Source organism: Phoxinus phoxinus (genome assembly GCF_949152265.1).
Source record: "Phoxinus phoxinus genome assembly, chromosome: 3".
Taxonomy (NCBI): Eukaryota; Metazoa; Chordata; class Actinopteri; order Cypriniformes; family Leuciscidae; genus Phoxinus; species Phoxinus phoxinus.
The window spans coordinates 44,038,430-44,050,952 of NC_136878.1; the positions used below are offsets into that span (position 1 = coordinate 44,038,430).

Here is a 12,523-nt window from a genome sequence, read left to right on the forward strand (position 1 = left end):
GAGTTGAGAACGCAACATTATTGGGGAGCTTGCCAAAGATGGGCAGTGCAGGTTTGTGGCTTGAGTAATGACTGAGGAAGATGATAAGTCCATATGTGAAGGAAGAGAGGAGTGCTGACTTCTGTCCTTTGTCCTGCAAAGGGATGCATGGTAAGAGGAGAGTCTGGCGGCCATTGTTTAAAGACAAAGATTGGAGTAGGGGGTGGGGTGGGACACTTGAGGAATGTGCTTTGTGTTCTTCCTCGAAAGATAAAGGCTCCTGGAGCAAACAGACACGCCACCGAGACAGACAATCATAGATGCCAAACACTCAGCACAGCAACATGTCATTTACTGAAGCATTCACAAGAGCTTACCACAATAAGGACAATCATAATCTCTTAACCACTCTCGCGCCCTAATAATACGGACCCAGCATTAAAACTAGTAGACAATAGTTTATAATGTAGGCTTCATGTTTCAGTTTCTTACAGTTGAACAACTTGGACCACACACACTGTAAAAAAAATATTTTCATGATTTGTTATCACAACTTTTTATCTTTTGTCAAATCAACTTCGATAACTAATGTGTGAAGATAACAGACTAATTTGAGTTTCTGTTTCTTAAACCATTCTTCTTAATTGTATTAACTCAAATTTTTTATTACAATGAACTCAATATTTTAAGGCAACAAGGTAACTTGGTTTTTTAAGTTAAACCAACATTTTTTTTTTACAGTGGTTTCAAATCCAGCTTCAAAAATGCTATTTAATGTAAAAAATGCTGCCATATTTCATTCAAAAAAAAAAAAAAAAAAACTCCCCAACCCTACCACTTATTACTGTGATGCAACTCTCATAATGCGCATATTTTTCTTCTAATAAACAATAATATGCATTATGAAAATTGTTATTATTAGTGTTGTTGGATTTGTTGTTAAATTTATATTTGTTCTGGGTTTACACTTACAACTTGTTTTTCAGTTAAAAAAAATTATAACCGATTGATTAAAAAAGTTTCTTTGGGGAAAAAAAACTAATTATTGGTGTTTCTTTAGTCAGGACACAGTGATTTTCATTACTCTATTTCTGTAATGGGAGTCTAAGGATAATTATCTTTGAGAACATAGATAATTGTCCAAGAAATAACTTTTAAAAAGTAAAGCCACATTACATTAATTCCAGGGGGAAATGTTCATAATCGTCTTTAAAAGAATGTAAACAATCTTAAGTGTTCCAAATTACTTTGTGTCTTTATGCAAAATATAATTTATCATCTTTTAAGTCTAGGATTGAAAGTGTACCCAAACACATTTTCATGAGATTGACCAAATACCACAGCGTTCTGGGACGTGTTTGCAGAGATGGGATAGATCAACTTAGGTTATCAGACATGCAAGGAAACTGCAGCGTGGGAGGAAAAGGAGAGGAGGAGAAGTCAGAAGAAGGTTTAAGTCAAGGACATTTTCAAGGAGCCTTGGGAAAGAACTGGTTCTTTCTTCTGAAGGGATTGGGGACAAGAGATCCATTGGTGAAGAGACACAGACGGGGGGAGGGGAACTCTAAGCCCCATTCCCAAATCTCACTCGCACCTCTGCCGAGGAGAGAAGGTCATTGTATCTTCAGGGAGGAATGCTTAAAACAAGAATGTCCAAGAAATCGGATAACCCCTAAACAATTATGGAAATATGCATCCAGCATGTGTGTGTGTGTGTGTAGCATAGTCAGTCACAGATAAAAGGATCAAAGAGAAACACGGGAAGAGAGCAAGAATTAAAAGGGTCATATACATTTTGCATTCATTTCCATTTTTCTCTGAGGTCGACTTGTAATGTTTGCGAGAGATTTATGTGCCAAAAACATATTTAGTGTGTCATGACCATTTTCCACCCTCGCTCTGAACCTTAGAATTAAACAGGCTTCTTAATTCAAGATTATGTTTCTGCCGTGGCTTGACTACATATGTAAATGCGCCCTTCACCTTGAGTTTGCTGCCGAGTCCCAAATAGTGTTGTTGCCCCAGCTTTCAATAACGTCCTCTTTGCACATCTGCATTACATAGCGAAATGTTCACAAAAACAACCCAATATGGCCCTCTCAAATGGTTGAGATCAAACCGACATTATCTCAAAAATAAACAGCCACTCATTTCCAACATTTTGGACACGGCACACAGGAACATCACACGCTTTGACAACTTTAATACACTTTACTCTTATCAAAGGTTCTTCTGGTGTTTAGGAAAATATACTTCACAGGTGCAGTCAAATTCATTGCTAGGTAAATTTTGGCTGATGAAATAGTCATTTCCATAGGAAATCCATGCGATTGGGAATTTCCCCGTGCAGATTTTGCATCCGCAGGTTCAGGTTGGTCACACTGAGTTGCCATGTTGACCAACGAAAGCTCAGTGTGAGCTGTGCTGTATACATCACTATATAATGAACAATGGACCGTTTTGAAATATCGTTAATGTCGCCACATCTCAAGTTTCAACAAATGCTCTTTTTGGACTAGGGAGGACATTACAGTATCTGTTTACAGCTGGTATTAAGATGCGTGTTGGTCGATCGGATCACAAGTAGACTTTTTAGCCACTTTTGTCCACTTTCAACCACTTCTGTCCTGATTTATTCGAGGGGAGGGTGTATGGGCGGGTAAATCTATGTTTTTTTCTTTGATTTTTCGATTTAATGGACAAAATAAGCTCACGCAATTTACATATGAACATGACCAGAGCTTTAGTTTCTGCTCTGACAGATGCAAGATCACGCTGAACACTGTTGCTGTCTCTCAATGTCAAGGATACTTCCTTGGCAGGACTGGTCCTTCCGAGTCTTTTCCTTCAGAGGCGAGACTCCTCTTTAGCATTCGGAGAACACGTAAATGGAACAGGCTAGCAAGTGCACGTCATTACGTCAGTGAAAAGGTCCGCTTTCGGCGCAGAAATGGAAGTGCTTCTGATTTGGTTGCTGTATAGCAATTGAACTTAAGTGGACATCTGAAAATCTCTGTGAAAAATTTGTAAAAAAAAAAAAATCAAATCAAATCTTGTTTTTCATGCCCTAAGAGCAATAAAAACACATAGGAAAAAAATCCTGACTGAGGTTATCATAATTCATGCATGAAAGGGTTAAAAGGTGCATAAACAATTATTTCCACACTTTTCTCCCACCTTGTACTTGGTTTTTAAATTGTCCCACTTTTTTAAATAAGATAGCAAAGCTGCGCGCATAGGATTGTGGGTGATTTGGGAGCGCGAAGGATACACATATCCATCCTTTCCTGTATATGAGAAATTTTCTGAACGAAGGACTCCTAGGATCCACGACATTGGAACAGTCCTTCGACGGATCTCGATGACGTAGCTTCCAAGGATCCTTCCTTGACATTGAGAAACAACTGCTGAGTGTGTGTTAGAAATCAGGAATGCTGAGAGAACATTGTGCTTGGTACGTTTTTCCTCTTCAAACTAAACTTGGGTCTCCAGTCGACAAAGTTTAAATCCCGTCTGGCTCGAGCGCTTCCCATAATGTTTCCCATAATGTTTACTCATTAGGTCAGGAACGTTTCTTTCGTGGCTGTTTGAACACATTCGATCACATGAGCGTTTACACTACGAAAGCAATCCAGTTGAATGTGTTTTCCACTACCTCTGGAAGTGTTTGAAAGTGGACAAGCTCAAAGCGGTTTAGACCCTGTTTGTATTTAGTGTCATCCACTTGTGATCCGATCGACCAAAACGCATCTTAATGCCAGCTGTGAACAGGGTCTTAATAGACTTTATCTATTAAGTGAAATTCGATTCCTTGTGTTATTAAAATAGAAGCCAGCAAGAAAGAAAATTTGAAAACTAGACTAAATGTATACATTTTATTGTAACGGAAACACAGATTACACTGACAAAGAAAATGAATCTTTTTACATAAATCAAGATATATTTATACAAAAAAAAAAAAAAGAGAGAGAGGCAACAGAATAAAAGTCCCTGGTTTGTTCTTGTGGATCTCCAATGTGAAGACCAAATCCTCCTACCCATAAACCCACGCGTGGTTTGAAAGGGTGGCTTTTGAATCTTGTGGTTAGTTGATGATGAACACCAGCTTCGAGTTGGTGAGTCAAACCAGCACAACATTCCTGTGATAAACAAAACAGTATGGCACGCGTTCAAAGGTTGCTTCGAGTCTTTCAGCCACTCATAAAACAACAGACAGTCTTTTATTTGGTCTCTTTTTAGTGCCAGTCAAGTGTTGCAGATCTCTACATATGTGTGTGTGTGTGTGTGTGTGTGTGTTTGTATAAGCACGTATGTTTCGCATATTTAGTTCACCAGTGGAACCTCTGCCTCATGTCTTTCTCCTCTTTCAAAAAAAAGTGCTAAGACTTTTGTGCTGCTTTTTCTTATTGCTGCTCACATACACACACAGAGTGCATCATTTAAAAAAATACCATTTTCCTAGCACTTTATCCACGTAGTGTGTGTATCTGTGTGTGTGACCGTTCGCGCACAACACATCCTTAACATGAAGGATCAAAAGTCGTCATTATTAATCACTTGTATCCACATTCTTGCGTTATTAAGGTCATGTGTCTCGTCTTACGCGGCGTTATCCTCCTTCAGTCTCTTCAGTATGAAAGTCTCCTTTAGAAAAATACTCTGCAAAAATGGGAATACGTCACTGTCTTTGCATTACGATGTGAGAGCAAGTCTTTCCGTTTGGGTTACATCACGTGACTCCCCGAAATGCTGAAAAGTGTGAGGTAACATCCCGTATGAGACCCGTTTGATATCACAAATGAAGCTTTGTAATATTAGTGGTGTTACAGGGACAGTTCCCACAGGTTCCTGGACTGGTCCCCTTTAGGTAGTCTTGGAAGCAAGTAATCAATCTTGATCCTTAAGTGACCCGGTAAAAAGGAAGTAGAAATGTTCCTGATTGTGAGTGGACAGGTTACATGAAGGTTCTCCTGCAAACTCGACAAGCGTTTGCATGTGTGTGTGTGTGTGAGTGTGTACGGTTCACTCAGTAGAGCACATTCCCTGGAGTTTTGTTTTGAACCGCAAGAGCCTCGATGCTGGACAGAATCTTCTTCTGATGACCAGCCAGAGTTATTCCCAAACGCAGCAGATCCCTGAGACACACAAAGAAAACATGATTAGACTTAGCTTTTAAAACAACAGCAGACATGAACACAGAAAAGCTTATATGTGACCCTGGACCACAAAACCAGTCACGAGTCAAACAGGTATATCTATGGCGATAGCCAACAATACATTGTATGGGTCAAAATTATCAATTTTTCTTTTATGCCAAAAATCATTAGGATATTAAGATCATGTTCCATGAAGAGATTTAGTAAATTTCCTACCGTAAATATATAAAACATGTATTTTTGTGAGTGAATGCAGCACAATCGTGAACATAAATGCACAACTTTAAAGGAGATTTTCTCAATGTTTAAATTTTTGCACCCTCAGATTCCAGATTTTCAATAGTTGTATCTTGACCAAATATTTCCTATCCTAACAAACCATACATCAATGGAAAGCTTATTTATTCAGCTTTCATATGATGTATACATCTCAATTTCATAAAATTGCTCCATGTGACTGGTTTTGTGGTCCATGGTCATATATTATGTTGTTTGCATATGTAGAAATAATACATTTATATAAATATATACTACAATTCAAAAGTTTGGAATCAATTTTTTTGTGTGTGTGTGAAATAAATTAATTTGAACTTTTATTCAGCAAGGATGCATTACATTAATAAAAAGTGATACATAAATACTGTTCTTTAGATTTTTCTATTCATCAAAGAATCCTGAAAAAAATGAAGCACAACTGTTTTCCACATTGATAATAATCAGAAATGTTTCTTGAGCATCAAATCAGCATATTACAATGATTTCTGAAGGATCATGTGACACTGAAGACTGAAGTAATGATGCTAGAAAATAGTTGTTTTAAATAGTAATTACATTTTACATAATTACTGCTTTTACTGTATTTTTAATCAAATGCAGCCTTGGTGAGCAGAAGAAACTTATTTCAACATTCAACATCGTACCGACTTCAAGTATAATAATATAATATAATAGAATAATACATATAATATAATAGAATAAAAGTCCTTTATATGTAGTTTCTTTGTTTCTATTTAGTAACATTTATTATATAAATTTGATTGTGAATTCGTTTAATTACACTTCACCAAAGAAATTTTTTTCAATCTTCCTTGTAATGCAGTTGTATTTCTGAATGCGCTCTCTATTATATCTGTATTCAGTGTGTTGTGGATGAAGCTGATATTATCTTCACTCACTCTGTGTTGATGTGGGCGAGCAGCTGCATGGACGTGTAACCGGCCTGTAGAAAACTCTCCTCGTAACGCTCCATCTTAATGGCCCTGAGCCAGTCGCCCACTGTCCCGCAGGATGAGGGCGTCAGTGGGGAACGCTGGTCCAACAGAGGGTGAGAGGGTCTGAGGACGAACACAGGGAACTGTTAAAACGCACGTAATTGCCCATATTAAGATGACGTCTTGAGTCGGCCTGCAGCAACACAAATCTAGAAAGGCTGCCAAAGAGAGGAAGACTAACAGCTTTCCCTTGAGGCGAGGGGGAGGGGAGAGACCAAAACGTGACGGACAGATATGCGCTCAAACTGAGTCTTGATTGACAGGCTGACAGGCCAACATGCCGAGAGGGGAGGGGCAAGACTAACATACAAGAGCCCATACTGTGAGCTAATGAAATGATGGACGGAATGAGATCTGACTAAAGCTAAAACAGAAACTGCTATGTTCTTGATTGACAAGCATTGTTGGGGTAAATGCATTACTGTAATCGCATTACTTCTCCTGTGACCTAGTAATGTTTGAACTATTTTTCAGTTATCATGTTACTGCCCAACATTAACTCTTTCCCCGCCAGCCTTTTTGAAAAAAGTTGCCAGCCACCGCTAGCATTTAAAAAAAAAATCATTTTCACAAAATGTTTAATGGTCCTCAGAATATATTGTTGTATTGATATCTGAACATGCAATATATCAAAAGAACGAACAGACCCTCTGCTTTAAAAAAAAAAAAGTGTTATTCTAGCTTCATGCATTCTTAATAGTTTCATAAAGAAAAAAAAAAAAACATTTTGGGCAAAAAGAAAATCACATTTTTGTCAAAGACTACGTCTGAATGGGATTCAGAACGATGATCAAAACACAGATGGAGTAGATCGAGTCTAAGGTTGCACAGTCTTGTACATCGTCCTGGGTCGACATTTCATTCAGCAACATTAAGCAGTTTTGATTTATGTGCTGTTTAAAGGAACACGCCGACTTTTTGGGACTTTAGCTTATTCACCGTATCCCCCAGAGTTAGATAAGTCCATACATCCCCTTCTCATCTCCGTGCGCACTGTAACTCTGTCTGACGCACACACCGCTAGCCTAGCTTAGCACAAAGACTGGAGGTAAACAGCTCCAGCTAGCATACTGCTCCCAATAAGTGACAAAATAACGCCAACATTTTCCTTTTTACATGTTGTGATTTGTATAGTCACAGCGTGTACAGATAACAAGGTCACATGATGAGACAGCCATCTTCTAACCGTATACATACTGGGAACTATATTCTCAGAAGGCGAAGCACTGCTACTTCTGCGGAGGATTTTGTCACTTATTGGGAGCAGAATGCTAGCTGGAGCTGTTTACCTCCAGTCTTTGTGCTAAGCTAGGCTAGCGGTGTGTGCGTCAGACAGAGTTACGGCACGCACGGAGATGAGAAGGAAATGTATGGACTTATCTAACTCTGGGGGATACGGTGAATAAGCTAAAGTCCCAAAAAGTCGGCATGTTCCTTAAATTATGGTCATCTGTAATTTTGTGTAAAAAATAGAAACCGTTTGCAAGTTTAAAAAAAAGTTTTTGCTGTATTCGGCTGCAATGCTCTTTGAAATAACTGCAGAAGTGAGTGATATGGAAGTGTAATGGATGTGAAACGTACCCTGCCCCCTCTTGGGCGGTGATTTTAAGCGAGGCAGGGTTGCGGATTAGCTTGTCGAGCGCTGAGACGATGTTGGAAAAGCGTGGCCGTGCCGTCCGCTCCTTCTGCCAGCAGTCCAGCATCAGCTGGTGCAGGTATGTGGGACAGTCTGGGGGGGGCGGCAGCCGGTAGTCCTGCTCAATGGCATTGATCACCTGATTGGGTGAGACAGATTGTGTTAATGAGGGGAGGAAGAAAGAGAGGTAGTGGATTGAAAAAGCTGGTCGAAAGGATGTATTAGTGAATATATATATGTCAATATTAGCACTTTTAAGGCGTTATTTTTAGTGTTGGTCGGATAAGGCTGATATTGGGAATATCTTTATCTACCATTCTAAAGTTTGAGGTCGGTGAGATCACCAAAGCTGCATTTATTCAATCACAAAATACAGTAAAAACTGTACAATAGTGAAATATTATTACAATGTAAAAAACCTGTTTTCTATATAAATATATATTTTAAAATGTCATTTATTCCTGTGATCAAAGCTGAATTTTCTGCACCATCACTCCAGTCTTCAGTGTCACATGATCCTTCAGAAATCAGTATAATATGATGATTTGCTGCTCAAGAAACATTTCTGATTATTATAAATGTTGAAAACAGTTGCTTCTTATTTTAGTGGAAACTGTGATACATTTTTCCCCCCAAAGGTTCTTTATTGAACAAAGGTTTTAAAAAAAAGAAGCATTTATTGAAATGTGAATCGTTTGTTACATTATTAATGTCTTTACTGTCACTATAGATTCATTTAATGCGTCCCTGTTAAATAAAAGTAAAAAAAAAAATCATACATACCCCAAACTTTTGAACAGTAGTGTAACTTTTTGTAACATTTTGACTATTTGCATAACAAAAATAATGAATTTCTATATCACTGCGTCTGCTTCAATGTAAATGTAATCATATTAAAATACAAACACTTACATCCTGGTTGCTCATGTCCCAGTACGGTCGCTCCCCAAACGACATCACTTCCCACATGACAATGCCGTAACTCCACACATCTGATGCGGAGGTGAATTTCCGGAACGCAATCGCCTCGGGCGCCGTCCAACGGATGGGGATTTTACCGCCCTGAAAGAAGAAGCAGATCAGTTACGCTCTGATAAACAATGGAAATTAAGATCATGATGCACGTGTTGCATTCCCCCCCCCGCCCTAAAAACACGAGTCCGTGTGAAGTGCTCCACGCTGCCCAGGCATTTGCTCTCACCAGTGAGCTTGTGTATGTAGGATCAGACGAATTCTCTTGCAGGAATCTCGACAGGCCGAAGTCGGACACCTTGCAAACCAGGTTACTGTTGACGAGAATGTTCCGTGCGGCAAGATCCCGATGTACGTAACTCATTTCGGAGAGATATTTCATTCCCGATGCGATGCCGCGCAGCATCCCGACTAACTGTATTGGAGTAAACTGGCCATCGTTGAGCTGGAGAGAAACAAAGATCATGTCAGAGAGTCCTTGTGTGTGAGAATCACCGGCTACACTGTAAAAAAAGATTAGTTGACTCAACTTAACTAAGTCGAGTCATCTTGTTGCTTTGACTGAGTTAATTTGAATCAACTTATAGTGTCAAGTTTATTACACTTCAAAACACGAATTGATGCATAAACTTGACACTATAAGTTGACTCAAATTAACTCAGTCAAAGCAACAAGATGACTTGACTTAGTTAAGTTGAGTCAACTAATCTTTTTTTACAGTGTACGTACAACTTTAGTTCCAATCGGACTGAATTCATTCAGATTAATGAATCCGAACGTAGTGTGATCATGAACGCTGATCATGTGATCGGGTTAATGTGCGCGTTTATATGTCACAAGCTTCAATATCGGAATATATTTTTTGACATGCACGTATTCCTACGTCATTGCACACACTGTATAAAAAAATTTGATTTAACTTAAAAAAGCAAGTTACCTTGTTGCCTAAAAATCTTGAGTTCATTGTAATTAAAAATTTGAGTTAATACAATGAAGAAGAATGGTTTAATAAACAGAAACTCAAATTAGTATGTTATCTTCACACATTAGTTATCGAAGTTGATTTGACAAAAGATAAAAAGTTGTGATAACAAATCATGAAAATATTTTTTTACAGTGCATGCGTAGTCCTTTCAGTTTCGGTTTTCAATCAGATCAATCCGATTTACATGTTCTCTCGATCGGATTAGAAAAGGAATAAACCAATATCATTCGGATCGAGCTCAATCGGATCGATTAAGGCGTTTACATGAAGGCTTTTCAGTCCGATTGAGCCGTCAATCCGATTACTAATGGATTATTTGGTTCGCTGTAATCGTAGCCACTGAGATGTTACGTCAACAAACATGTAGATCTTACGCATACTTACTCTCAGGAAGGAGTCCAGAGCTCCATTCTCCATGAACTCTGTGAGGATCATGACGGGACAGCTGGCTGTTATTATGCCTTCCAGGTGGATGATGTTGGGGTGCTGGAACTGGCCCATGATTGAGGCTTCGGAAAGGAAATCCCGCCTTTGCTTGTCTGTGTATCCACCCTTAAGAGTCTTAATGGCAACATAGTTCTCCTTCTTCCCAGGAACCCTCAGCCGGCCGCGACACACCTCGCCAAATTCGCCTGAAATGCCAAAACAACCATTTTTTAGTCCAACTAAGTTGCGACTGTAATAAGAAAAAACGTTTTTTTTTTATATCTTAGCTGTATGTTAAATATCTTTGCTTCTGTGCGAACTGAAAAATTATCTATACACCTTTGTTATATCGGTAACACTTTACAATAAGGTTCGTTTGTTAACATTATTTAACTACATTATATAACATGAACTAATAATGAACTACACGTATACAGCATTTATTAATCTTTGTTAATGTTAATTTCAACATTTACTAGTTCTTTATTAAAATCTTGTTAGCATTTGTTAATGCACTGTGAACTAACAATGAACGGCTGTATTTTTATTAACTAACTCATAGTTCATGTTAGTTAATACATTAACTAATGAACCTTCTTGATAAGTGTTACCGTTATATCTTACAAATGAATCAGAATATATGACTGCACCGTCTGAAAATAAATCATGTGTCCAAATGAAATAAATGTTGTGAGGGAGGAAGACTTACCTGCTCCAATAACCTCTTCGATTTTGACAAATGAGACATCAATCTCCTTAGCAAACTCTCTCACGGCCTCATTAGGGTCCTCGTAAGTGAACGGATCGATGTAAACTTTCACTCCTTGGAGAGAAAAATGTGTCAATTACTCCATTAATCAAAACAAGCCACAACTTAATCAGAATGCATAACTATGATAAGATAAGATGTTGCAGTGCTCACCTTGACCCATGAGGTATTGGCCATTTTTATCACTCAGTTCTGGATCTTTGAAATGATTTTGCTTCCTGTGAACAGAAAAGTGGATATGAATAAGTAGCATTACATAACATTCCCAAATATGCAGGTGTTTTCAATGGTAAACACTGGTGAACTGTGTAATATGCACAAACAACAAAACTCGTTTTAGGCTTTTAGACATTAATACCCAGCAAAACTCTAATTACGTTTTCAAGGATTGAGGAAAATCCCATGGCAGCGTGACGCTTCAAGCTATTTCACAGCTGAGTGAGTTAAAGTTGGACTTAAAGTGTTTAGCTTTTCAGTTCAATCCGTTTTTCTCCACATCCCACGTCACCAACCGCCTGACGCTGCATGTCAACTGCTGGTTTGCTGCTAGTTTGGTGGATTGATCATGTTGTTGGACACTTGGCAAGGTCTTTTTGGCAGATTGACCACAGAAGTCTTGCTAGTTAGCAAGCTAGGTGCACACTAGCAACACATGCTTGTCTCTTCAGCAAAGTTGGGTAATGTTAAATAGCTAACTTTGAGTTTGACTTTGATGAATCTCATTCAGTCTTTCAATGCAACAAAGAAGTGCCTATCTTGGAAATGATGTTGGATGAGATGTTTAGGAGTGAGTGGCATTTGCTTTATGCCTTTACACATACGGGTTTAAGCGCGATCTGCCAAGCCCAATATACTGCTTTTGGGTCTCACTGACATTGCTAGAAAAGGGCAAAAATAAATGCACTGTATTCAATCCATGGCCGCCGAAAGTACATTATTGCCTAGCTTACGGTTTCCCAAACGCGGGTTGATAAAAAGCTAATAATTAATAAAATGGAATGTAACATTAAAATGGATGGTAACACTTTATTTTACAGTGTCCTTGTTACATATGTTACATGTACTTACAATAGTAATAACAATAAATGATGCATAATTACATGTAACTAACCCCTTCAACCCAATCCTAATCCTGCCCTAACCCTATAGTAAGTACATGTAGTTAATTAATATTACTCAAACTTACATGTATAAAGTGTAACCCTTTATTTTAAGGTGTGATTTTTACACTGTAATTATACATATTGAGTAATATAAAGTAACTACCGGTACATGTACTTACTATAGGGTTAGGATTAGGGTTTGGTTTAGGGTTAGTTGCATGTAATT

General features: G+C 38.3%; 1 protein-coding gene across 2 annotated transcripts in view; it reads right to left on the reverse strand.

Annotated features, from left to right (window-relative positions):
- Positions 1–3,834: 3,834 nt before the first annotated feature.
- The window catches only part of ephb4a (eph receptor B4a), a 52,419-nt gene continuing 43,730 nt past the window's right edge, over positions 3,835–12,523 (reverse strand). The window contains exons 10-17 of one of the 2 annotated variants that reach the window (XM_079606385.1): positions 11,348–11,412; positions 11,135–11,248; positions 10,384–10,631; positions 9,244–9,459; positions 8,955–9,104; positions 7,988–8,181; positions 6,311–6,469; positions 3,835–5,114 (exon numbers count right to left, since the gene is read on the reverse strand). In XM_079606385.1, coding sequence (XP_079462511.1) covers positions 5,006–5,114; positions 6,311–6,469; positions 7,988–8,181; positions 8,955–9,104; positions 9,244–9,459; positions 10,384–10,631; positions 11,135–11,248; positions 11,348–11,412 — 1,255 coding nt within the window. In that variant the 3' untranslated portion in view covers positions 3,835–5,005. The remainder of the gene's footprint in view (positions 5,115–6,310; positions 6,470–7,987; positions 8,182–8,954; positions 9,105–9,243; positions 9,460–10,383; positions 10,632–11,134; positions 11,249–11,347; positions 11,413–12,523) is intronic. The other variant, XM_079606384.1, reaches the window with a different exon arrangement.